The sequence below is a fragment of the Balaenoptera musculus genome, chromosome 1, assembly GCF_009873245.2.
Source record: "Balaenoptera musculus isolate JJ_BM4_2016_0621 chromosome 1, mBalMus1.pri.v3, whole genome shotgun sequence".
Taxonomy (NCBI): Eukaryota; Metazoa; Chordata; class Mammalia; order Artiodactyla; family Balaenopteridae; genus Balaenoptera; species Balaenoptera musculus.
In genome coordinates, this window is record NC_045785.1 from 83,159,491 (window position 1) to 83,185,497 (window position 26,007).

At 35.0% G+C, this 26,007-nt stretch overlaps 1 protein-coding gene across 2 annotated transcripts in view; it reads left to right on the forward strand.

The window, feature by feature from the left end:
- The window catches only part of ABCD3 (ATP binding cassette subfamily D member 3), an 82,409-nt gene that overhangs the window by 39,730 nt on the left and 16,672 nt on the right, over nucleotides 1-26,007 (forward strand). Inside the window, exons 5-17 of one of the 2 annotated variants that reach the window (XM_036856740.1) lie at nucleotides 2,269-2,338; nucleotides 3,732-3,829; nucleotides 4,187-4,310; nucleotides 6,491-6,547; nucleotides 8,499-8,641; nucleotides 11,330-11,399; nucleotides 13,677-13,746; nucleotides 13,838-13,935; nucleotides 14,048-14,139; nucleotides 15,726-15,817; nucleotides 15,909-15,972; nucleotides 16,101-16,164; nucleotides 16,698-16,777. In XM_036856740.1, the coding sequence (XP_036712635.1) occupies nucleotides 2,269-2,338; nucleotides 3,732-3,829; nucleotides 4,187-4,310; nucleotides 6,491-6,547; nucleotides 8,499-8,641; nucleotides 11,330-11,399; nucleotides 13,677-13,746; nucleotides 13,838-13,935; nucleotides 14,048-14,139; nucleotides 15,726-15,817; nucleotides 15,909-15,972; nucleotides 16,101-16,164; nucleotides 16,698-16,754 (1,099 nt within the window). In that variant the 3' untranslated portion in view covers nucleotides 16,755-16,777. Of the gene's footprint in view, nucleotides 1-2,268; nucleotides 2,339-3,731; nucleotides 3,830-4,186; nucleotides 4,311-6,490; nucleotides 6,548-8,498; nucleotides 8,642-11,329; nucleotides 11,400-13,676; nucleotides 13,747-13,837; nucleotides 13,936-14,047; nucleotides 14,140-15,725; nucleotides 15,818-15,908; nucleotides 15,973-16,100; nucleotides 16,165-16,697; nucleotides 16,778-26,007 lie in introns of those variants that run through there. The other variant, XM_036856731.1, reaches the window with a different exon arrangement.

Here is a 26,007-nt window from a genome sequence, read left to right on the forward strand (position 1 = left end):
TGTTGCTGCTGCTGGGGAGGAAGGAATTCCCCTCTGCCCTTCTAGGTTCTTCTGGCTGGTCTAAGAATTAAATGGGCATGAGACAGATTAACAGGAGAAAATCAAACAAAAGTTTAATAACATGTGTACATGGGAGAGACCCAGGAGAACTTAGTAACTCGCCAGAATAGCCGAAGCCCTCATCTTGAATACCATCTTCAGCTAACGACAGAGAGGATGTTGGGGGTAGGGGTTTGGGACTTCACAGGGGAGGAAGGCAATTCACATGAAGATGGAAAAGCAAATGTTTGGTAAACAAATGTTTGCTGGGCCATGTGGAGACTCTGGGACACAGCGTGGACTCTGATCTCTAGGTCCTGCCTACTTTCCCCACACACACTTTTAGCCCATATGCTTTGCAGATATCTCTGGTCATAGCTCTATTCTGGGAGCAGGCCCTTTTATCTAAATTCTTTAGGCAGCTAAGGGGGAGGCAAAAAGAAAGACTTCCTGAGGCTTCTGTTTCTTAAAAATAATCAGCCTAAAGTAATCCTTATGCCAAAGAAACACATTTTGGGGTGGCAAAGTTTGTTCCCCTATATTGCTGTATGTAATCATAAATATATATTTTATTTTTAACCACTTGGCTATAAGTAGCATTTTAAAGTTACCAAACTATCTTAAGATTCCTGTATGTTTTAGAAGTAACTATGATTGGGACTACTCTAAAATTACTTTATTGATGATTATTTTTCTTTTGCAGTGGAATAATAAGCAGAAATAAAGCTTTATTCAAGAAACCATTTTTTAAATTTGTAGCTGCTACTCCAGTGGTAAACCATTGCTGAATGATGGCATGTGCTTTACCAAAGTTTGATAATCTTGTGTGTTTCACAGCTTGGGCAGCACTAAAGCACTTCGGTTTTATGTAAAGTTTGGTTCAAATAATTTTAATTTAAACCTCTAAACTTTTGTACTTAATTGCTTTTCGTCTCTAATATTCTTATTGCTGTAAACAACATTTTTATGTGGCTCTATTTTAACTTTTTTCTAGTTCAGCTTAAAAAAAATTTTTTTTTTACACTTTTTAGCAGCTATGTCAAAATTGGACTATTAATTTTTCTATCGGTCTAGAGTAACATTTCCCAAAGTATGTTCTTTGGAATCTTAGCTATGATGGAGGAAATGCTAGTGCTACAAAGCCCTCTCAGAGAGTTTTACAATGCATATTATACATTAGAGCTTTGAGAGGGCCTTTGGTAAAGACATTTGTTAGCATTAACTCAGGTTTTCCCAAATTTATTTGACCATGGAACTTTTTTGCTCTAAAAGATCAGTTCATATTACTTGGCATTATTCATCTACTCCCTCATAAAAAGCAAATTATTTATCAGTATGTATACCAGTCATTTTTTTGTGTAGAGCTAGGTTTGAATCATTTAGTGCATTGTTTTTCAAAATATGGTTAATTTACTTCTGGGAATATTAACATTATCTTTGCACTAGACCACAGACATTTGGTAGTCAGAGATCCTTTACTTAAAATGATATAATGGCTTTCTAGCTTTTTAAAAAAGTAGTGGAACCCTTTAAATAAGTTCTTAGTGGATATTTTAAAAACAGATAAATATTTAAAATAGATTAAAACTAGATAAAAGATCTGGTTTCATTGAAATCCCACTGCATCTTTTTTGGTAAAATTTTCTTAGGACCACAGTCAATCTCATTCTTAGCTGTTTTAGCTTTACAATAGCAGAATTGAGTAGTTGCAACAGAGACCTTATGGCCCACAAAGCTTAAAATGGTTGCTCTTGGCCCTTTATAGTAAGAATTTGCTCATCTGTCATTAGTCTGTCTCCTTGCCATTAGTTATACAAATGACAGGATGTTAAAATATTTAAAAGCAAACAAAGAAATAGTACTTTGTCTTATCCACAGTAATCCATTCCTGGGTCTATAAAGTTGTTAATTGTTTCATCATATAAAACCCCTTTTGTGACTGCTTAAGTATAAGCCTGCTGTTTAATTACCATTTTTACGAAGGAAAGAACTAGCTATCATTCTTATTTAATTTTGCCGTTTGTAGAGTGATTTCCAAGCAAGCTGTTTAAAATGACAAAATTTCGAAAGTTAATGTTCTTGTAAGAAAATGTTTTTAGCATCTTTGTTCTTATTGATTCATTTGATTCAATGAAAATTTCCAAAAATAGTTTTAGAATTTAGAGAGGTTTTCTTAGTGTTAAATATTGCTTCTTTTGCAACTAATGCATTGCATGTGGTGGTTTGCAGTGGTATCATTGGTCGTAGCAGAAAAGATTTCAAGAAGTACTTATTCAACTTCATCGCTGCCATGCCTCTCGTAAGTGTTAATTCTTTAAAAATTTTTACATAGGGAAAAAAATTGCATCTTCCTGAAATCTTATAGGATTTTTACTTATTAAGTTCTTTGAAGATTTATATACTAAGTTTTTTCAAGTTTAGTTTTGTAACTTATAGTGGAGTTTTTCAGTGCGCAAACCTTTACACTAGATAGAAAAATTTAAAGGAATTATGTTTGGATCAGTCTCTTTGCATACATATGTAGGTGTATACAAGTGTAGATGATTTTTTCTTTGACCATTAGGCCAGGGTTTCTCAAATATTTAGTAACATCCAACTAGATGGAAGTAGTACCCCTACCCAAGTTGTGACAACAAAAAAAATGTCTTCAGTGTCTCCAAACATTGCCAAGTGGCCTGTGGGGGGCTAAGGTGAGGTTGTGGGGCAGTGAGCTGAGGACAGAAATCCTGGGTGAGAATCATTGCTGTAGGCCATAAACTGTTACAGTAACTCGAACCACTAATGTAATGTAATGTAATTTAATTGGAATTTATTGTCCAAATTTACTAAAAATAAACGTAAGTGGTCCAAATCATAAGTAATTTTCTTAGCTTGAGTCTTATCTTTATTCTATTTTATCGGCATGATAAGAATTTTAGTATTGTATGTGTGGGAGTAAAAGGGAGGAGCTTGATTATACAACTTAATTAATTAGAACATATGTCAGATTTAATAAAGCTTGAGGATAGACATACATGGAAGACCTTTTAAAATAGAAAATTGAGAAAAGCAGCATTGATGTCAATCAAAGATGGAGATTCAGAGGAAGACCAGTGTTTTCTTGAGAAAATTTTTATATAAATGTGACCTCAGAACTGTGGAAGAATTAATTTTAATATAATGGTGGAAAAGACTGGTACAGTTGACTCCAGAAATAATCTAGAAGATGGCATTAGTTGGTATAAAACTTGCAGTAATTTTTTTAACAAATGCAAATACAGTGGGTATAGAGTTCCGTTGTCTAGGGTTGTAGTGCTGGTAGCAGGAAAGAGAAGATATACTAAGCATAAATGTCAGTACTCCTAAAGTAAGTTCTTTACACTGGATAGAAAGGTGACAGATTTGCTCTTTGGCTTGTTTATATCTTCCCCCCCCCTCAAAAAGTAACAAGGTGCTTCTCATAATTAATAATATTAATATATTCTAAAATTAATTTGCAAGTAAAGGGTAATATAGCTAATTGCATTTGATTTAGCATGTTCACTTTGTGTCTTTGGAAATGTTAAGTAAAACAGAACTGAATTATATCAATTTGTACTATCAGTTATAAAAAATCTATAGGATTTGGAGACAAAATCAATGATAGGGAAATAAATTATAATTTAGTAAGTAGAAATGAAGCAAAACCAATAATATGTGTTTGTTTGTTTTAGATTTCTCTGGTTAATAACTTCTTGAAGTTTGGGTTAAATGAGCTCAAACTGTGCTTCCGAGTAAGACTAACTAAGTACCTCTATGAGGAGTATCTCCAGTAAGTGATAACCTATTTTTATATTAAAAATACTTAAACAATAATACTTATGATACTGAGATGTAGAAGTTTTTCTTTTTTATTTGATATGTTTTTCAAGAGGATTGCTCTTAGACCCAGAAGCATATAGGGAAAGACATCAGCTATTTGGAATCTAATCCTGGCTCTTCCATTAATTGGCCAGTGATCCTTCACCAGACTTGCATCTGCATCTCTAAAATAAATTAAGACAATCTTTAGGGCCTCTTCCAGCTCCAGATTTTTCTGTTGCTATGAATTTGCACTATGTAGTATAATGTGAATTTTTTTGTTTTTAAAATCATTTGTTTTAAAGTCATCTTCTTATTGTTATTTTAGAACTTTCACATATTATAAAATGGGAAATCTGGACAACAGAATAGCTAATCCAGACCAGCTGCTTACACAAGATGTAGAAAAGTTTTGTAACAGTGTAGTTGATCTGTATTCAAATCTTAGTAAGGTAAGTTTTTCTATTTTTATTGTTGTTAATTTGCTTATTTTTGAATCTAAGCAAATTTATATGGAATTGATTTGATGCACATGACAGCAGCATATAAGTATTTAATGCTTTTATAAGAAAATTATAGAGTTGTTATAATAGTTTTAACTACGGTTACTTAATTTTTTATATTATTGGTGTGAGGTGCTTTGGCTAAGAACTGAGAACTTAGTGTCTTATAAAGATTTTATAAGAACTTTGCAGGCTGATTTCAGTAAAACAACAGAAACTTGGATTTTTATCTCTTGACTTGTGTACTTATTTCTGGCAGTTGTTAGAAATTCATGGTCAATTTATTTTTAATCCTACATTCATAACCCTAGGCTAGAACATATTCCTGCCCAATTCTCTGCTTCAGTATCTCTAATAGATCATTTAAGTAATAGCCAAAAAATTTTCACAAGATATTAGTACATTTCAGTTTTTTCTAATTACTGTTTTTCCCCCCTTTCCAGAATATTGCCAAAGCTTTTGACTCTGACCTTAACTAGTTTTCTTCCTGCTGATTATGTCAGCTCTTACTTCCTCTTCTTATCTCACCACCCTTACAGTTTTTGCTGTGGTCTTCTCATTAAACCATCTTCTTTGCCATTACCTACTGCGTTGGCTAGCACATGTAGAGGGCATCTATAAGACTGTCTGCCCAGCATTTCCCCCGCCACCCTTCATCTTAGATGCCCCATTTCCCATCCAAGCCACATGACTGCTCTTGGTTTGTGTGTCTTAAACTGGACCATTTGTAGTATCTTGCCTCTGACCACAATTGATCCAAATATCCAGTCTTGAGACAAAAAACTATATACTACAAGGAGCTGGGTCACATTGTAAGAATAGGAATGCTCCCATTTCAACCATGTGGATGGAAGGAGGATAGGCAGTTCTAAGAAAAGCGATATGTATCCATAAGAACTTCACCCCTCTTGATAGGCCCACTGCTAGGATACCTTTTCACTTCATGCCAAACTTTGTTCTTTATTTAGCTCTCTTTAAGTCTTTACTGATCCAAACTCTAGAAACTCAGACAGCTGCAAATTGTTCAGTAATTCAGCTGCTTTTTTCCCTCCGCCCATCACCACATTTTAGTTTGTTCTGTGTGTGTGTGTAAGGGGGAGGTGCTGTATATAATATTTTTCATGTAATTCTGTAGACATTGTTGTGTATTCTTTATTACATCTTGGCACTTGAGTAAGTCCATAGCTCAGGACTTGTCACAGCTGCAGTCAAGAAAAATATTATCAAATTAATTGATTATAGTGGTGCTATATACTATAGTATATTTACTTTATAAAATATCTAATTGTTTGAACTCTGACTTAAATTGAGTCATTATTTTTGTCAGTAACTTAAGTGTACTTGAATTTTATATATCTAAGTATATGTCTAAATATATCTAACTTCTTGATAATTCATAAGAAAGAAAAGATTCATCTTAGTACAAGCCAATTAATAAACCAAGCCACCTATCCTAATATAGTCAGAAAGGGGTGGCTTTGGACTTAAGGTAAATGAACACAGTTTGGGTTTCTTGAAAAACAGTTCAAAATATGTACAACTTTTGGTATGTCAGTTGAGTTGTCTCTGTGTGAGGAGCAGTACATTAACGTATTAGTTCTAGGAGCTTGAGTTTTAGGTCAGAAAATTAGATTCATAAGCTCACTCACCATATTTCAACATACAGATGTTGTGATAAAATCAGACGTTAAGAGCAGAAAAAGTCTCTCATTTTTCAGGTGAAGATATATAGAAACCAGAAAAGCTGTTAGTAGATTTGGGGTTAAAACTCAGGTCATTTTATTCAGTGTCTTTATACTACATTGAGAAATTGCTAAGTAAGTAACGGTTAATTATCACAGTAGAGCTACCTTAGTTGATGGAAAGTGGTAAATACTTTTCCCAGTTGATGGTCAGTAGACATTGGTCAGGCTGTCTCCATTTTGAGTTTCTTGAGAGTAAGAACTGTGTCTTTTATGTATTCATTGAGCTGCATACTGTTACAGTAAATTATACATAGTGGGAACTCTGCATGTTGACAATTATGTGTTAAATGTCAAATAGCATTTTGTATTTAACATGTTTATTAGCTATCAGTCTAGGCAATCTAGTTCTTTTTAATTCTGAACCTTCTGATGTTTATTTTACAGCCATTTTTAGACATAGTTCTGTATATCTTCAAGTTAACGAGTGCAATAGGAGCTCAGGTAAGTTTACTTTTATTCTGTCTTTAAAATGGCTACAGTACTGTGCTGTGAATAGCTGGATGGTTTGTAAGAATTTTTATGTATCTCAAAGAATGTATTTTTTACAAGTATACCTAATAAAGTCTGGTTATAAAATAATACCGTACTAGAGATTTTTAAAGTTTTCTAATTTAGCTTTTTAATTTTCCTTAAGCCAGACACTTGGAAAATTTTTGTGGCTTTAATAACCAGAAGTGCTTAAACATTGAACATACATGTATTTATTATTGCAAAGTAATGTCTAAAAAGAAATTTGGAGACAGCTATTTTACTATGAAATTTGAATGTTTAAATACTTTTAGAGTGGCCATAACAGTTTCAAGAATATTTTATAATAATATAAATGGTTGACTATCCCATGAGCCTTATTAGGTGTCTCTCTGACATTTGTGTTAGTAAGAATGACCTTTATGCTCTGAGTATTCTCGTTGAAGTCTAACTTTAGTCATTTAATATGTAGTATTATTGTTATATATTTATAACAATCATATAATAGTGTGGTTGTTTTATGTATATATGTACATGTGTATGTATATACTTTCTGTAGTTGATTAATAAATAATTTATGTAGTGATTTTTGTTCCAAAACATTGGGGAAAGCAGTTTTTTATTTTAATTTTCTTGTCTATCTTCCTAACCTTTTGATATCCCGTAAGCCAGGTTTAATCATTCTTAAAACTTGTTTTTACTGTAAACAAGTGAATAGGCTTAATGCCTCTTACCGGTGTATTGTAATATTTTGATGGTACTTATTACATGTTTATAATACTTAAGTATTATATTTATATTTAAATATATCTCCATGTGTTCTTATTTTCTGATTTTGTATTTCTTAGGTAGAAATTATGTTTTAGTTATCTCTTTTCCCCATACTTCTAGTAATTGTTGAAATGCATTGAATCAATCATATTGAATTTAAAAATAATATACACTATATTCCATACACGCTGTCTGAATAAAAAGATGAGTAAGACACAGTTCCTACTGAAGAGGGATTATGGTCTGGTGAAAGGGTAGATATTCAAACAATTGTAATGCAGAGTGATAAGCCCAGTAATGGAAGTGTGGAAATGTATTTATTGTCCAGAAGAATTGGAGGTGATATTTGCACTGCTTTGAGGATGATGAATAGGCCTCCATTAGACGTGTCAGGCTTGCCAGACATAAGAACAACTTCATTGAATGGCATGTTCAGGAAACAGTTATTTCAGTATGGCAGAACATAGGATATTTATGGGAATGAGGGAAGTACCTTCGATGAGCTTGGAAAGGCAAGCTTGAAGCTTCTCTCTTAGAAGGGTCAATGCGTGATGAGATACTTTACCACATTAGAAAGTACGGCAGCTAGAAGCAAGATGCTGGAGAAGGGAAAGGCAGATTGAGCTCATTTGGGGGAATTGAGCTTGAGGTTCTACGGAGTAGTAAGCTTCAGATGTACAGTAAGTATTTGGAAATAACATCTTGGGTTCTTAAGAGTGATGGGATTAGAGGTATAAATTTGGGAGGAGAAGGGAGTGAAAGAGGAAACCTCAGGGAGTATTAACATTCAAAGAGAAGGCGAAAAAGAGGTTTGCGAGTTATTGTGGAATTAAGAGAGAATCGAGAAGAGTTCCATCAGAAGAGTTTTAGGTGCTGTAAAAGAAAGAGTGAGGACTGCAATTAGGAGTTTTTACATGAGCAAATTTGGGAGAGCTGGGGAAAGAGTGGTGGGAAGAGGAGTAGATGAGTAGTAAAAACAAAGAAGACCCAGTGTGTAATTTCTCAGAAAAGAAACAATTAAGGGAAAAAATTAGTCAAGAGAGTAATTTCTCTCAAAGTAACTGGAGTTAATTATAATAAATTGTGTGTGTTGCATTCAGTGAATTTATTATATCCTTGACCTTTGTATATCTTTCTCTCCCAATAATAACAGGGCCCAGCAAGCATGATGGCCTACTTGCTTGTTTCTGGGCTATTCCTAACTCGAATTAGAAGACCCATTGGTAAGATGACAATAACTGAGCAAAAGCTTGAAGGAGAGTATAGATATGTTAATTCTCGGCTCATCACAAACAGGTGTGTACAAATGTATTAAATGTATTTGGCTGTACTAAAAATTCCTTTGTATGGATATTGAAGTCCTGTAAGCTGACTCCAAAAAGTCTAGTAACACTGTTACTGAAATTATGTCTGTGTGTATTTACTTCTTTTGAAAATATACATTATGAAGGATATCGGTTTTATAAAGTAGTAATCCTCTACGTTTCTAACCCTTTTTCTTGTTAACTGTTTAGTATCCCTGATTTACCTCTTCATGTCTTCTATTGACTAATTTTCTGTTAATTTCACTTTAAGCAAAGTCAAAAAACAATTTAAATTCAAATTTACTTCTTCAAAGAAAATTTTGTCTCAATTTATCCACAAATGTTTTTTGTTTGAGACTATATTTGGAATACTCAAAGTTAATTCAGTCTCACTGCATGTGTCTCTACCTATTTTCCAGACAGTTTAAAAATCCAAAGAAGGAAGAAGTATTGGGCGTTGGAGCCAGCCTGACTAGTTTCAAAATCTACCTTCTCCACTTATCAGTTGTATATGACTTTTGGCAAGTTATTTATAGCCTCACTTTTCTTGGTTATGCTAGGTAGATAATATAGGGTTGTCTTGAGGATTAAATATGAAATATATATAAAGTTTCCAGCACTGTTTTTAATATGTAGCAAGTGCTCAATACATTTTCTCGCATATTGATGATCTGTCAACCTTAAGTCATTTTGAGGGTCCTAATACTCATTTACTACCCTGTTGGCATTACAGAATTATTTAGGAAATTATTCTTTTAACAGTTCCCTCTTCCTTTATTTCCTTGGATTGCTAAAATAGTACCAGTTCTAAATAGGGTTTTTGTGCTGTAGGGAGACAGAAGAATAGAAGGTTGAGGAGAGAGGTGATCTGCCAAGTGAATGAAAGATGGTATCAGCTAGGATGCTTTCCATTGCAAGAAACAGAAAACCCTGACTCAGGTGGCTCCAACAATAAAGACATTTACTACTTCACATAAAAACTCTTAAAGATAGAGCAGTTCCAGGCGCAGCATGATTGGGGTGTCTGGGTCTTCTCTTGGCTCTGTCCTCCTCTGTATGTTACCCTTTTCCTCTGGCTAGTTCTTTTTGTGATCACAAGATGGCAAAAGCAGTTTTAGATCTCACCAGCCCTCCTCCCCTGCAAAAAGTCCAGAAGCAAAAACAGGCCATTTCTGCTGTCTCTTTAAGAGAGCAAGGAAACTTCGCCAGAAGCCCCACAACAGACTTTCTTTCACATCTCATTGGCCAGAATTATCACTAAAGTGATTACAGCAAAGTGATTGGCTTAGACCGTTGGGAACTCTTCCCCTGTGGATGGGGTTGAGGCCGTTCCTCAACCATTTGGATGCATAGAAAAGGATAGAGAACTTTAAGAAAAATTGGGGTTCTCTTAGGAAGAAGGACATGGAAGAGAATAGATGTTGGATAGGCAGTTGTCAGTATTCTGGGATGTTCTGTTCTTTCAGGTTTTAGGTTTAGGTTAAAACGTTCAGGAGAAGTAGAATTATCACCTCATCTTTCTCCACTGACTTAAACGTGCAGAGGATGTAAAAGGAAGTAAGAAAAGAAATTATAGGTATAGAATTGTGTTAAACTGGGATTCTGATACCCTGGGGCCCTGTATTATTGTGTAAAGGAAATTGTGAAAGGCAGGTCAAACACGAAGCAACTTTATGGAAAGTTAATTTTACTTGAATGGGTTGAGGTAGGGGCTACCTTGTTTTTATGATGGAAAAAAATACAGGTACATTTTGGACTAGAATATAAAACTCACATAAATTTTTAAGGGAAAAAAGAGACTTTAAAGAAATATTGGGTGTTTATTAAGGGCTGTTTTAACTGTGCCTTCTAGATGCCTATGTAAATCTTTACTTTCCTGTGCTGTAAGAGGTACTTTGCTGGGAGAGTTTACATTATACTGAATAGAGTGGAAAACTAGACTTCAGTGTCAGATACGAGTTATAATTTCAGCTATTTGACTTGCCAGCTCCATGACTTCTGCAAATTTAGTTAACTATATTTAACCTTTCTTCATCCATAAAATGACGCTTTTTTCCTAGTTAAGATCCTTGTGGCCCCTCTATACCCATTCAAATCAGCTCAAAGAAAGAGGAGTTGTGAGGCTATGCTGGGGTTCCAAGAATAAGAACAACTGTTCAGCTAGGCCTCCTGGGAGCTGGCACTGTGAGGCAGGCAGGACTTAGTTTGCTTTTGTCTTTTAAAGGCTATATGTCATGGCATCACTACCTTATTTTTTTTCTAACTGTTGTTTTCTCCTCTCCCTTCTGGTTAGATCTGTACTCAGTTTGTAGTAATGGCTGTCCTAGTCTTGCCTTCCTATATGTCATGGCAATTTCCTTCTTAATTCTTATTTCTTATTATATTTCTTATTTCTTTATTCACATTTCTGAGAATTAACCCAGCACATCTTTTCCAGCCAGGCTATATGTGGCATATGCAACATATGTCGGTAGTGCAGTCTGTGATCCAGTCAGGTGTGTATTCCTGTGCTCTGATCAGTTGAGCTAGGTACAGATAGTGGCTTGAGATGTACCCAATAAGCTCATAGTCACAAAATGTCCAGTTATATACAAATATTCAGTCATTAAATACGGTATTTCAGTTATTTTTCAGGCTTAGGTAACATTAAAATTAATTGCTAAATTATTTTCTTTAATAGTGAAGAAATTGCCTTTTACAATGGAAATAAAAGAGAAAAGCAGACAATCTACTCAGTCTTCCGAAAACTGGTAAGATAACATGTTGGAGGCTCATGTGTTTATGGAAAAAAAATTGGGGGCCTTTGCCAAGATACATACATATACTTTTAATCTTTAAAATATTTATTTTTTAAATAACTAATTATGAAGAATTTTTATACTGTGTTTTTTCCTAAAAACTATCAAATCAATGTATTAAGCTGCCCAACTATAAAAATGGGTAGGTTTTATTAAAATAATTGTCTGTACTTTTAAAGCGGTTACTTAGGAGTCTTATTTAGTGATAAATTTAGTGATTATTACAGAAAGAATTTGTTCCTGTAGCATTTGTGGAAATACTGTGAGCACAGTTCAGCAAACATTCTCTGTAATGGGCGAGATAATACATGTATAGTTTAGGCTTTTCAGGCCGTATGGTCTCTGGTGCAGCTGTTCAACTCTGCCACTCAAGAGTAGCCATATTCTATATGTAAATGAATGGATGTGGCTATGTTCTAATAAAACTTTATTTACAAAAATAAGTGACAGGCTGGATTTCAACTGTGGGCCATAGTTTGCTGACCCTTGATTTAGAATATAAACGTTGTTTCTTATGAAAACTATACCTTGGTTTTTATTTACTTGCTGCTTGGAAAATTTGAATTTAATTAATTTTATTGATTATTCATTCAAAAGATACGGAGCACCATCTAGGTGTCTGTGCTTGTCCAGGTGATTAGTGTGATAACAGTGGTATGTGTGATGGGCCACATCCTCCCTTTAAGGAGCTTACATTTTAGTGGAAGTTTTTGAAATTAAATACATATTTGAGGTGATTTTTAAAGGTTAAAGAAGTTATTTGAAATTATTTCAGAAATTGAATTTTTGCCTTTTTTATATTTAACATGACTGGACTTTGATAGTATTCACTGACAAAATGCATTTAAGGTAATTTTCTAGGGGACTGCTGTTAACTAGTTCGCTCTTCACATGGCTTGCCCATGCTTACCCTTTAGATTTCAGCCCAGAAGTTAACACCTTTTTGAGGCCTTGTCTTCTCTGATGGCCTCCACCAGTTATTTTCCCATTTTAATGATCTGTTTCCTTAAAAGCATACATTGCGATTTATAATTATCTTGTTTGTTTACTAGTTTGTCTCTTTCATTAGTATGTGAATTCCATGAGCTCAGGGACCTTGTCTGCTTTATTCATTGTTGTATCTCCAGCACTGAGCTCAGTATGTAACATCTGTCATTCATTGAATACATGTTCCAGCCATTGTTCTTTTACAGACGATATTAAGAGCAAGCTACCCTATACTCAGGAAATCCATGTTTTAGTGGGGGAGACAATAAACAAGTAAACAACTGAATATTTTACAATATATGATTTCAGGTTGTAGTGAATTTTGTGACCAAAAATAAAATGGAATAAAGTGGTAGAGTATGATGGGGGCTGTTGCCTAGCTATTTTAGGTAGGGGATGGCAAGAAGGTCTTTCTTGAAGAGGTGACATTTTATCAGAAACCCATATGAAGTAAGGGAGTTAGTCACAGAATATAAATATCTAGGAAGACAGTAATCCTGGCAGAGGGAACAGCAGGAGGAAAGCCTTAAGGCAGAAGCATGTTTGAGGAACCGATATTTCTGGAGCTCAGTGAGAAAGAGCAAAGTAGAAGCAGATGAGGTTTAAGATAGAGACCAGTGCCGGATCATGCAGGGCCTTGAGTAATATGATAGATGGAAAAGTCAAGAACATTAAAAATGCAGAATAAAATACATTTTTAGACTTGTAATTTTGAGATAATGCATGCTGAGATTAAAGCTACAGACTCGGGCTGTGCACCATCATTAGCGCTTGGTTCAAACTGAGTGTAATGTAATTCTTAGAGAAAGCACAGGCCAGAGGTTTCCAACTAAGGCAAAGCATTGAGTGCTATTTCCAGACAGCTGGTGTTTCACCTAAATTAGCTCATCTTTCTGTTCTTTTTGTTTTGATTATTGATCAATTTTAACATGTATGTATCTGACAATATTATGAATACAGTATCATGGTACTGTTACATGCAAGGGACACCACACTTAATATTCTTTAAGTAGTTTCCATTCTGTTTGCATAAAAATGGTTTCATGAAGTATTTGTTTGGCACCTGTTCTGTGATCAGCATTGTGCTCAATGAAATGTGATGTATAATGTAATCAGAGATCACAGGCACTCAGTTAATATTTGTTGAATACAAAAATTACTTAGTTTCTTTTGTCCTCATGGTAGATTCATTTTTTTAATATACAGAAAGTATATATATTTTTTGTTTTTGCTTTCTGCCAGGTGGAGCACCTACATAATTTCATTTTGTTTCGGTTTTCTATGGGCTTCATTGATAGCATAATTGCCAAATGTAAGTATGCTTTAAAAGAGATAGCAGAATGGAATTTGTGAAAAAAGTGAAGTATTGTTGATGTTTTTAAGTCTTAACTGTTTTGTTTCAGATTTTGCCACTGTGGTTGGTTACGTAGTTGTCAGTCGTCCTTTCCTAGACTTGTCTCATCCTCGACATCTCAAAAGCTCACATTCAGAACTTCTGGAGGTAAAGTGGTAGTAGTAGTCATACTCAATTGAAATTTTCAATATAACAATAAAGAAAAGCTAGTTTTAATCTTAGAAATATAAGTGAAAACTAATATTTATTTCTATCTCAGGATTACTACCAAAGTGGAAGAATGCTTTTGCGAATGTCTCAAGCTCTGGGTCGAATAGTTTTGGCTGGCCGTGAAATGACAAGATTGGCTGGGTAAGTAAGATTAGTAATAATGAGCAATTGCAGAGAATAATTTTTTTTAAATATGTTATCCTTAATGATTGTGCCCAGTTGAGGTTGAGATAAGGGGCAGTGAAGCCCCGTATTTCTTGCTCTTGCAAGCTGGTTTTGATAGAAAATTAGGAAGATTTTTCTTTGATAGTGAACTTTTCATGTTTCCTTAAGATAGCTGTTTGGAGCCTTAAACTAGGTTAGTTGTTCTCAAGCTGTCTGTTCTGTGGACACTGGTATTCAGTAAGCTGGGAAATGTCGAATTGTGGCAGTCTTTCCTTGATTCACAGAAAATTAAGTTAGTGAATAGAATTTTCTCGTTTGAACTTTTTTGTCCCCTACCATACTTTTTTTTCCTTAGGTCTTTGATACCTGGCAACTCAGCAAAAGATAAACAAGGATGAAGTTGATTTTAATGAAAAAAAATGAAAAGTTACCTTATGGTAGCTGTAGGTCCAGTTGTAAATATGGTCAGGGTGTCTAGTAAAATTGTTCTTAGACCATCAAATGGAGTTAAATATTTCAAAATTTCAAGGTCTAATATAAAGGGCTTGGTATGGTGTCAAAGAAACTATAATGTAAAAAAAAGCACCGTAAGTTTCAGGTCATCTGAAGAAATTAGATGTCTTTGGATCTTTCCCAGGCCTGTGATTAGTCTGCCTATTTCCTCTGTTCCTTCTTCTCTACTCCTTTGGCAGTTAAGGTCTTCATGGCAAGATAGAAGAAGTTACAAACTACTATGAGGAGTCTCTCCGTTGAGAATGCTGACATTCTTCCTACTTGTTAATAACTTTCTCATGCCTTTACAGTTCCTAGCATATGGGATGCTTCTGTTCCTTTAGGAAGTTTCTGCTTGTTATTCACAGAATGATCCTGTCTGCTTCTCTGGTTAGAGTGCTTTCTCTTCGACCATCATATCATTCTTCTACTCCTCAACTTCTTGTCATTAGTTTTGCTTTCTATCACCACAGTGATTTCTCTCTAATATTAAGAACACTTCATCTTTTTCCCTCTTCAGAGGAAGAAAGAGAGGAATCCTCCAAATTCTTCCATGTTTGCAGGGAAGTAGTGTGCACTTGGCATACTTAAAATAAATGACGTCCTCAGAGAGAAAAGCCAAGTTTATCCAAGGCTTTATAACTCACTCCAGCAGGAACTCAGGGTCCACGCTTCCTGGACCTAAAGAATGCACTAGCATTAGTCCTTTTATAGTATTTACTAGAAAATTCCTTAAAATTCTAGTGGCAGAGAACCTTCTTGATTTGCCTGTTAATGAAGTATCTGTTGAGGTGGGATCCTATGAGACCTCTTTTCTTAGCCGCATGTTCCTGCTCTCCTGTCGAAGCATAATAATAAAACGTGTACTGTCACTAATACTTTATGTTGATGAGATGTCTTTTAAATTATCTCATTTAAACTAAATGATAAGTTTAGAAACTTCAGTTAGATTTGTATAAAGTAAAAAATATGAACTTAATGTTATATGTCAATTATATTCAAATAAATAATAAAAATTAAAGATATGATAGCCTTTGGAGTTTTGATTATGACTTCTTTTTTTTTTTCAGCTTTACTGCTCGGATTACAGAATTAATGCAAGTACTAAAGGATTTAAATCAGGGCAAATATGAACGCACCATGGTCTCACAACAGGAAAAAGGTAAATATGAATGCACTAGGTCACATATTATAAGTTTTTGCTGACATGACATGATGCTTTAATACTGATTTTCCCATTTAATGTATTGAAGGAGCACAAGGCATTCCCTTGATACCTGGTGTTGGAGAAATCATCAATGCAGATAACATTATAAAGTACGTACAGAAAAGGGTTCTTTAGCACCATAAACGTCTGTTAAACTACACAGTAGCCTTTCTCTTTCAGCTACATCTGCTTAGTGTTTAATGTAAAATTATTCTCTTTTTATTAATTTCCTCTATAGATTTGATCATGTTCCTTTAGCAACGCCAAATGGAGATATCTTGATTCGAGACCTTAATTTTGAAGTAAGTTTTTACATGGTTATATAAAAGCTTAAATCATCTTCAAAACGTGAAATGAAGAACTGTTGTCTGAATATTTAACATAATTTTAAGGGTTCACTTAGTTTCTGAACCCATAAAATTGCTTTAAAAAGTAAGCCTTTATAAAGGAGGACTGCCTTCGATTAAGGTAGTCATAAAGTACTGTAAATTTCCAGTTATAAGATAAATATGTACCAGGGATGTAATGTACAACATGATCAATATAAAAACACTGCTGTATGTTATATAGGAAAGTTGTTAAGAGAGTAAACCCTAGGAGTTCTCATCACACACACAAATTTTTTTTCTATTTCTTTAATTTTGTATCTGTATGAGGTGGTGGATGTTCACTAAACTTACTGTGATAATCATTTCATGGTGTTTGGAAGCCAAATCATTATGCTGCACACCTTAAACTTAGACAGTGTTGCATGTCAATGATATCTCAATAAAACTGGAAGAAGAAAATAAGAAGTAAGTCTTTGAAATAGAAATTTATTTTTCTTATTTGACAGGACTTTAAAGTTTCAAATACTACTATCAAAAATCTTTTGCAAATAAAGTCCATCTGAAGAAAGCCATAGAAGATATAGATAATTGGAATCTCCGATGTAAGATGAATATTTAAACATGCAAATATAACATTAGTCTCTTTAAATTAAAATAATTTACCATTTGGTAGTATTTTGATGGTATAGGAGGATCTGTACCTATAAAAACAAAACATAGACTTTCATATTACTGATGAAAACAGTGGAAGAGCAGCACAATAGCACTGCAGATTGCCACTCACCCAAGACACATAACATCTCGAGCCAAGTGAATTGTGATGCTGATCAATATAGTCTGTTAACCAAATGGGAATATGGCAGGCCAAATTAAAAAGAAAAAGCAAAAGATGAGAATTATTGTTATTGTATGATTTTATAAGACTCTTGCAGACCTAAGGGTTACTATTTAGGTTATGTGTCTATTGTGACTTCACGAATAGTTCACATCTGAAAATCTTGAAGATTAGTAACAGATGTCTATCATGTGGACTGTCTCTCCAGTTCCAGGTACCATTACTCTAGAATAACACTGTCCAATAGAATTTTCTGCCATGATGGAAATGTTCTATATCTGCATTGCCCAGTATAGTAGCCACATGTGGATATTGTATTCTTGAAATATGGCTAGTACAGTTGAACTGAATTTTAGATTTTACTTAATTTTAATGAATTTGACCTTAAATAGCCATGTGACTAGTGGCTGTTGAATTGGACAGCACAACTCTAGAATTCTCTACATGCTTATGTTTATGGTTTTCTGTAATTTGTATTGTATGTGGAGATTCTTTTCAACTGCTGTTATTGAAGGAATGTTGTCTGATAGTTTATAAAATAAGGAGTATAATTATTGGATTTGTTTTCAAAGTGTTATAATTATAGGTAAGTCTTCAGTTTTTCTCCTCTTAGTCATGTATATGTATTATGTACGTCTCCACTTTCTTTTTAAGGAACTGTAAAAATGAAAAGTGTTAGTTATGCAAAGTACTTTGGACTTACTCAACAATGAGTATTATATATTGTAATGTTTATTTTAAAGCCAGGAAACAAAAAGGGAAGTACAGAAAATGTGAATATAGTTGGTAAATATTTAATGGCACAAGTATTACGGAAGTGTTTTCTCATTTAGCTCCAGGTGCTGCTTTGCTCCCTTGGCAAAGTAGATGGCCACCTACAGGGCTTGATGTCAGGAATAAAACAGAGCTCAACACTCCATCTTTGATAGATTTCCAGTAGCCCCTTTATTGTCACTACCCAAGAGTAAAAAGGGCCATGAGATTTCTCCATTGAAGAATCCTCTTAGCCCTTTCTCCTACTTTCCCTCACTTCTGCCTTTACACAGACATAGAATACGCCAACAATACAGATGCACACATGGCTTGAGCCTAGTGAGGAGAGATTTGGGATCTGTGTGTACAGCCACAGGGAATAAATAGATCATGATTATGGTCTGTGATATGCTCACTTTGTCATAAGGTTACCACACTAATGCTGTCCCTTTCATTTTAGTCCAAAGCCGCCCTTCCCTTTAAAGCCTTTATGTTTGAATTTTAGTATACTTCTGGCCAGTCCTGATAACTTCACTTTTTTAGTCTCAGAAAGGACCTAACTTTTTTGCTCTTATTTTGGAAAGTCTTATTTTAGTTATCAGTTACACCCCTGCTTGTTTAAGTTTTTTTACTCTGTGACCATGTTCTATATCACTGTTGTCTATTCTGTGATTCTTGTGTTGTTTTCTCCTCCACTTGGAGCTGTTTCTTTGACTTCTGTACTTTTGGTCCACTGTTATAAATTCCTCTTCTGTCTCTTTCTGACTTAGGGTATTCTAAGTTAGACTTGGCTTTTTCTCATTTATTTTGTCTTTCTATCATTTTTTTAACATAGTTTTGTTTTGTTTTGTTTTTTAATTCAACAAACATCCATCACTTCTTTGTAACATATGATTGTTCTCTATCCATCTGGCTTACTTGAAAATAAAGATTCTTTTCTCCTGCAAAGAGGCCTGATAAAACTGAGACTTGGCCATCACAAATAAATGTGTCCTACTTTATGATCAGTTTGCCTTTTGGGTTACCTAATAACCAAATAATATAAGCTTCTTTGAGACAGGAGATTTTATATCTTATTCCTTTATAAACTCCCTCAGCATGGCATATTTATATAGACTGGAGAAACCCTAAGAAATAACTACTTGTAGGTTATAATGTGGGCATTAAAATAGTACTTTGTAGCTTACTAAAATTTTTACCTTTTCAGTAAGCAAGCATATTTTAATGTTTAAAGAAGCCTAAGTAAATCTTCGTAAACAGCATACTTTTCATGTAATCTCTCTTTTATTTAAATCATATTTATGTGTAGAATATTTTGATGTTTTATTATAGTGAATTCATAGGAAGTAGGATTTATCAAGAAGTGATATTTCTGGGGGAATATTTTCATTGGTAAAGATATGGTGGTTCAAAGCATTCGTTGCCCCAGTAAAGCAATCCAGGATCCTCAATAATAGAGTGTTATTGGGACTTCCCTGGTGGCGCAGTGGTTAAGAATCCGCCTGCCAATGCAGGGGACACTGGTTCCAGCCCTGGTCCGGGAAGATCCCACATGCCGCAGAGCAACTAAGCCTGTGCGCCACAGCTACTGAATCCTTTGCCTAGAGCCCATGCTCTGCAACAAGAGAAGCCACCACAATGAGAAGCCCGTGCACCGCAACAAAGAGTAGCCCCCGCTCACCACAACCAAAGAAAGTCCGTGCACAGCGACGAAGACCCAACGCCGCCAAAAATAAATAAATAAAATAAATTTATATTAAAAAAATTTAAAAATAGAGTGTTATTAAGAACTTAATAACTGGTTTTCAGTGAAAGTTACCCTTGGCGTTTAGTCTTAATTTAACCCAGAAAAAAAAATACATGTTTTTACAAATCTTTAATTTGGAAAAATTACCATTGGCTTGCCATGGCTGATGTCATAAGTGGAAGTTTTGTCCAACATTATCAAAAGCCATGGAGTAAAGAAAAGTTAATGCTGAGTCTAAGACATTTGTGCATAGAAGAGTACCTAAGGATTTCAGTAACTCTAGTTATTATTTATACACATCATTACAAACTTGGTTTTTAGGTTTCCTGGCATGTTGCACCAAATAATGTGGAGGGGTATTGGATATCAGTGAAAACCACAATAAGCAGTTAGGTGCAGAAAACAGTACATATGGCTGACATTACCTAAATAAATCAGAGTGATAGGGAACCATTTAATTAATCGTTTTCTGAACTTTAAGGTGCTCCTAGGGGAAACACTTTTATAGTAGAGTACAATTATTATATATAATGTATTACTAGGAATATTCACTATTTTCAATTTTATAGGAAAAAGAAATATGTATTTAGAAGAAGTCCATCAAAATAACTCTTTAAAATAATTTCTCAGAAAAAAAGACAAATATCTGGAAAAGTCATTCAGAATAGCTCATTCTCTAATACACAACATAAAATTTACCATTTTAACTATTTTGAAGTATACAGTTCAGTGGCGTTAAGTACATTTAGTGTGTTGTGCAACCATCACCACTATCTTCAGAACTTCTTCATCACAGCAAAGAGAAACTCTGTACCCATTAAACAGTAACTCGTTTCTCCCCACCCCTTAGTCCCTGGTTACCTCTGTTCTACTTTCTGTCTTACTGAATTTGCCTATTCTGGATACCTCATGTGAATGGAATCATAATATTTGTCCGTTTGTGTCTGGCATATCTCACTTAGCATCATGTCTTCAGGTTCATTCATGTTGTGGCATGTACCAGAATTTCATTCCTTTTAAGGCTGAATAATAATATTCCATTGTATGTATATGCCACATTTTGTTTATTCATTTATCCACTTGGGTTGCTTCCACTTTCGACTGTTGTGAATAATGCAGAAGGCTCTGCATTCCATCAGAAAAAGTCCTTTCAGTGGCTTACAGCACCCTATAGGGTTTACCTGCCGTTACCCTACCACCACCTCTTACCTCTCTGAGCTCATTTCCTGCTACTCTTTCCTCCTGCTCATTCTTTTTCCGCAGAATCCTTTCCGGTTTTTGAATAGGGCAGGTACATTCCTGCTTCAGCCTTTGTAGCTCCTTTTTGTGGGTAGGGTTGGGACTGGAACAGTCCCTCCAGATAAACTTCTAGTTTACTCTTTCTTTCACAGTTTTGCCCAGTTGTCATTTTCAGTGAGGCCTGGCCTGACCACCTTAAAAATGCAACCCCCCCCCACCAGTTTTTTTTACCTTTATCTATTTTTTCCCTGTAGCACTTATTTTCTAACATGCTGTTTAATTTACTTATTTATTATGCATGTTCCTTATTGTATATCTCTCCCACTAGAATGTATACTGGTAAGGGTAAGGATTTTGTTGTGTTTTTTTTGTTCTTTGGGTTTCTTTGGTCTCTTTTACTCACTAATTTAGCTGCATTGCCTCGAACAGAGCCAGACACTGAGTATTCAATACATATTCATTGAATTAAAAAATAGGAACCTAAGGCTCAACAGTTTAAAAAAGGCAGGTTCCACAGCCAGGCTAACTCATATCTCTGATGTCTTTTCCTGCTGTGACACGTTGCTGTGTGAGCTACAATTATGACTCAGGTTTTTTGATTCATCACCAGGTTGATTAACTCAGATAAGACCATAAGCTTAGAAATCAACCACTCTTGACATTTTTCATTCAACTTTACGTTGTTGCAGAGCAATTTGGTGGCACTTATAAATACTTAATAATACATATGTACTTTGATACAACACATAATTTCTAAGAATCTGATCTGTAGAAGTATTTCTCACTAGTGCATCAATTTGCTCTCTCAGAGCTTCATTGCAGTATTATTAAAAGAGCAAGCAAAATGCAGATGACCTAAATATTTAACAAAAGGAGAGTATTTAAATAAGTTATGATACATCCTTGCTATGGAATACACTGCAGGCATTAAGAGAGGAATGCGGAGAATCTGAATATACTGACCTGAAAGAACATCTGTGATATGTTGTTTGTTTGTTTATTTATTTTAAATTTTCTTTCATTTTTATATAGCAGGTTCTTATTAGTTATCTATTTTATACATACTAGTGTATACATGTCAATCCCAATCTCCCAATTCATACCACCACCACTCTGCCCCCCACCCTTGACCCCCACCTCCACTTCCCCCCCACCTTGGTGCCATACATTTGTTCTCTACATCTGTGTCTTTATTTCTGCTGTGCAAACCAGTTCATCTGCACCATTTTTCTGGATTCCACATATATGTGTTAATATATGATACTTGCTTTTCTCTTTCTGACTTACTTCACTCTCTATGACAGTCTCCAGGTCCATCCATGTCTCTACAAATGACCCAATTTCGTTTCTTTTTCTGGCTGAGTAATATTCCATTGTACATATGTACCACATCTTCTGTATCCATTTGTCTGTTCATGGGCATTTAGGTTGCTTCCATGACCTGGCTATTGTAAATAGTGCTGCAATGAGCATTGGGGTGCATGTGTCTTTTTGAATTATGGTTTTCCCTGGCTATCTGCCCAGTAGCGGGATTGCTGGGTCATATGGTAATTCTATTTTTAATTTCTTAAGGACCCTCCATGCTGTTCTCTATAGTGTCTGTATCAATTTACATTCCCACCAACAGTGCGAGAAGGTTCCCTTTTCTCCACACCCTCTCCAGCATTTGTTGTTTGTAGATTTTCTGATGATGCCCATTCTAACCGGTGTGAGGTGATACCTCATTGTAGTTTTCATTTGCATTTCTCTAAAAATTACTGATGTTGAGCAGCTTTTCATGTGCCTCTTGGGCATCTGTATGTCTTCTTTGGAGAAATGTCTATTTAGGTCTTCTGCCCATTTTTGGATTGGGTTATTTGTTTCTTTTAATACTGAGCTGCATGAGCTGTTTATATATTTTGGAGATTAATCCTTTTTCCATTGTTTCGTTTGCAAATATTGTCTCCCATTCTGAGGGTTGTCTTTTTGTCTTTATAGTTTCCTTTGCTGTGCAAAATCTTTGAAGTTTCATTAGGTCCCATTTGTTCATTTTTGTTTTTATTTCCATTACCCTAGGAGGTGGATAAAAAAAATATCTTCCTGTGATTTATGTCAAAGAGTCTTCTTCCTGTGTTTTCCTCTAACAGTTTTATAGTGTCTGGTCTTACATTTAAGTCTTTAATCCATTTTGAGTTTATTTTTTGTTTATGGTGTTAGGGAGTGTTCTAATTTCATTCTCTTACATGTAGCTGCCCAGTTTTCCCAGCATCACTTATTGAAGAGGCTGTCTTTTCTCTATTATATATCCTTGCCTCCTTTGTCATAGATTAGTTGAACATAGGTGTGTGGGTTTATCTCTGGACTTTCTATCCTGTTCCACTGATCTATATTCTGTTTCTGTGCCAATACCATATCGTCTTGATTACTGTAGCTTTGTGGTATAGTCTGAAGTCAGGGAGTGTGATTCCTCCAGCTCCGTTTTTTTCCCTCAAGATTGCTTTGGCTGTTCGGGGTCTTTTGTGTCTCCATACAAATTTTAAGATTTTTTTGTTCTAGTTCTGTGAAAAATGCCGTTGGTAATTTGGTAGGGATTGCATTGAATCTGTAGATTGCTTTGGGTAGTATAGTCATTTTCACAGTATTGATTCTTCCAATCTAAGAACATGGTATTTTTCTCCATCTGTTTCTGTCATCTTTGATTTCTTTCATCAGTGTCTTACAGTTTTCTGAGTACAGGTCTTTTACCTCCTTAGGTAGGTTTATTCCTAGGTATATTATTCTTTTCATTGCAATGGTAAATGAGATTTTCCTTAATTTCTCTTTCTGATCTTTCATTGTTAGTGTATAGGAATGCAAGAGATTTCTGTGCGTTAATTTTGTATCCTGCAACTTTACCAAATTCGTTGATTAGCTCTAGTAGTTTTCTGGTGGCATCTTTAGGATTATCTATGTATAGTATCATGTCATCTGCTAACAGTGACAGTTTTACTTCTTTTCCAATTTGTATTCCTTTTATTTCTTTTTCTTCTCTGATTGCTGTGGCTAGGACTTCCAAAACTATGTTGAATAAAAGTGGTGAGAGTGGACATCCTTGTCTTTTCCTGATCTTAGAGGAAATGCTTTCAGTTTTTCACGATTGAGAACGATGTTTGCTGTGGGTTTGTCATATATGGCCTTTGTTATGTTAAGGTAGGTTCCCTCTATGCCCACTTTCTGGAGAGTTTTTATCATAAATGGGTGTTGAATTTTGTCAAAAGCTTTTTCTGCATCTATTGAGATGATCATATAGTTTTTTTCTTCAATTTCTTAATATGGTATATCACATTGATTGGCATATATTGAAGAATCCTTGCATCCCTGGGATAAATCCCACTTGATCATGGTGTATGATCCTTTTAATGTGTTGTTGGATTCTCTTTGCTAGTATTTTGTTGAGGATTTTTGCATCTATATTCATCAGTCTGTAATTTTCTTTTATTGTAGTATCTTTGTCTGGTTTTGGTATCAGGGTGATGGTGGCCTTGTAGAATGAGTTTGGGAGTGCTCCTCACTCTGCTATATTTTGGAAGAGTTTGAGAAGGATAGATGTTAGCTCTCCTCTAAATGTTTGATAGAATTCACCTGTGAAGCCATTTGGTCCTGGATTTTTGTTTGTTGGAAGATTTTTAATCACAGTTTCAATTTCAGTGCTTGTGATTGGTCTGTTTATATTTTCCATTTCTTCCTGGTTCAGTCTCGGAAGGTTGTGCTTTTCTAAATGTGTCCACTTCTTCCAGGTTGTCCATTTTATTGGCATAGAGTTGCTTGTAGTAGTCTCTTAGGATGCTTTGTATTTCTGTGGTGTCCATTGTAACTTCTTTTTTATTTCTGATTTTATTGATTTGAGTCCTCTCCCTCTTTTTCTTGATGAGTCTGGCTAAAGCTTTATCGATCTTGTTTATCTTCTCAGAGAACCAGCTTTTAGTTTTATTGATCTTTGCTATTGTTTTCTTTATTTGCATTGCATTTAGTTCTGCTCTGATCTTTATGGTTTCTTTCCTTCTACTATCTTTGGGTTTTGTTTGTTCTTCTTTCTCTAGTTCCTTTAGGTGTAAGCTTAGATTGCTTATTTGAGATTTTTCTTGTTTCTTGAGGTAGGATTGTGTTGCTCTAATCTTCCCTCTTAGAACTGCTTTTGCTGCATCCCATAGGTTTTGGGTCATTGTGTTTTCATTGTCATTTGTCTCTAGGTATGTTTTGATTTCCTCAGTGATCTCTTGGTTATTTAGTAATGTATTGTTTAGCCTCCATGTTTGGATTTTACGGTTTTTTTCCCTGTAATTGATTTCTAATCTCATAGCGTTGTGGTCGAAAAAGATGCTTGATATGATTTCAGTGTTCTTAAACTTACCAAGGTTTGATTTGTGACCCATGGTGTGATCTATCCTGGAGAATGTTCCATGTGCACTTGAGAAGAAAGTGTAATCTGCTGTTTTCGGATGGAATGTCCTATAAATATCAATTAAATCTGTCTGGTCTGTTGTGTCATTTAAATCTTGTCCTTCCTTGTTAATTTTCTGTCTGGATTATGTGTCCATTGGTGTAAGTGAGGTGTTAAAGTCCCCCTCTATTATTGTGTTACCGTCAATTTCCTCTTTTATAGCTGTTAGCATTTGCCTTATGTATTGAGGTGCTCCTATGTTGGTGCATAAATATTTATAATTGTTATATCTTCTTCTTGGATTGATCCCTTGATCATTATGTAGTGTCCTTTTTGTCTCTTGTAACATTCTTTATTTTAAAGTCTATTTTATCTGATATGAGTGTTGCTACTCCAGCTTTCTTTTGATTTCCATTTGCATGGAATATCTTTTTCCATCTCCTCACTTTCGTTCTGCATGTGTCCCTAGGTCTGAAGTGGGTCTCTTATAGACAGCCTATTTATGGGTCTTGTTTTTGTATCCATTCAGCAATCCTGTGTCTTTTGGTTGGAGCATTTAATCCATTCACATTTAAGGTAATTATCAATATGTATGTTCCTATTACCATTTTCTTAATTGTTTTGGGTTTGCTGTTTTTCTTTTTTCAAAAAATTATATTTATTTATTTATTTTGGGCTGCGTTGGGTCTTTGTTGCAGTGTGCGGGCTTCTCGTTGTGGTGGCTCCTCTTGTTGCGGAGCACGGGCTCTAGGTGCGCGGGCTTCAGTAGTTGTGGCACGTGGGCTCAGTAGTTGTGGCTCACGGGCTCCAGAGTGCAGGCTCAGTAGTTGTGGCGCACGGGCT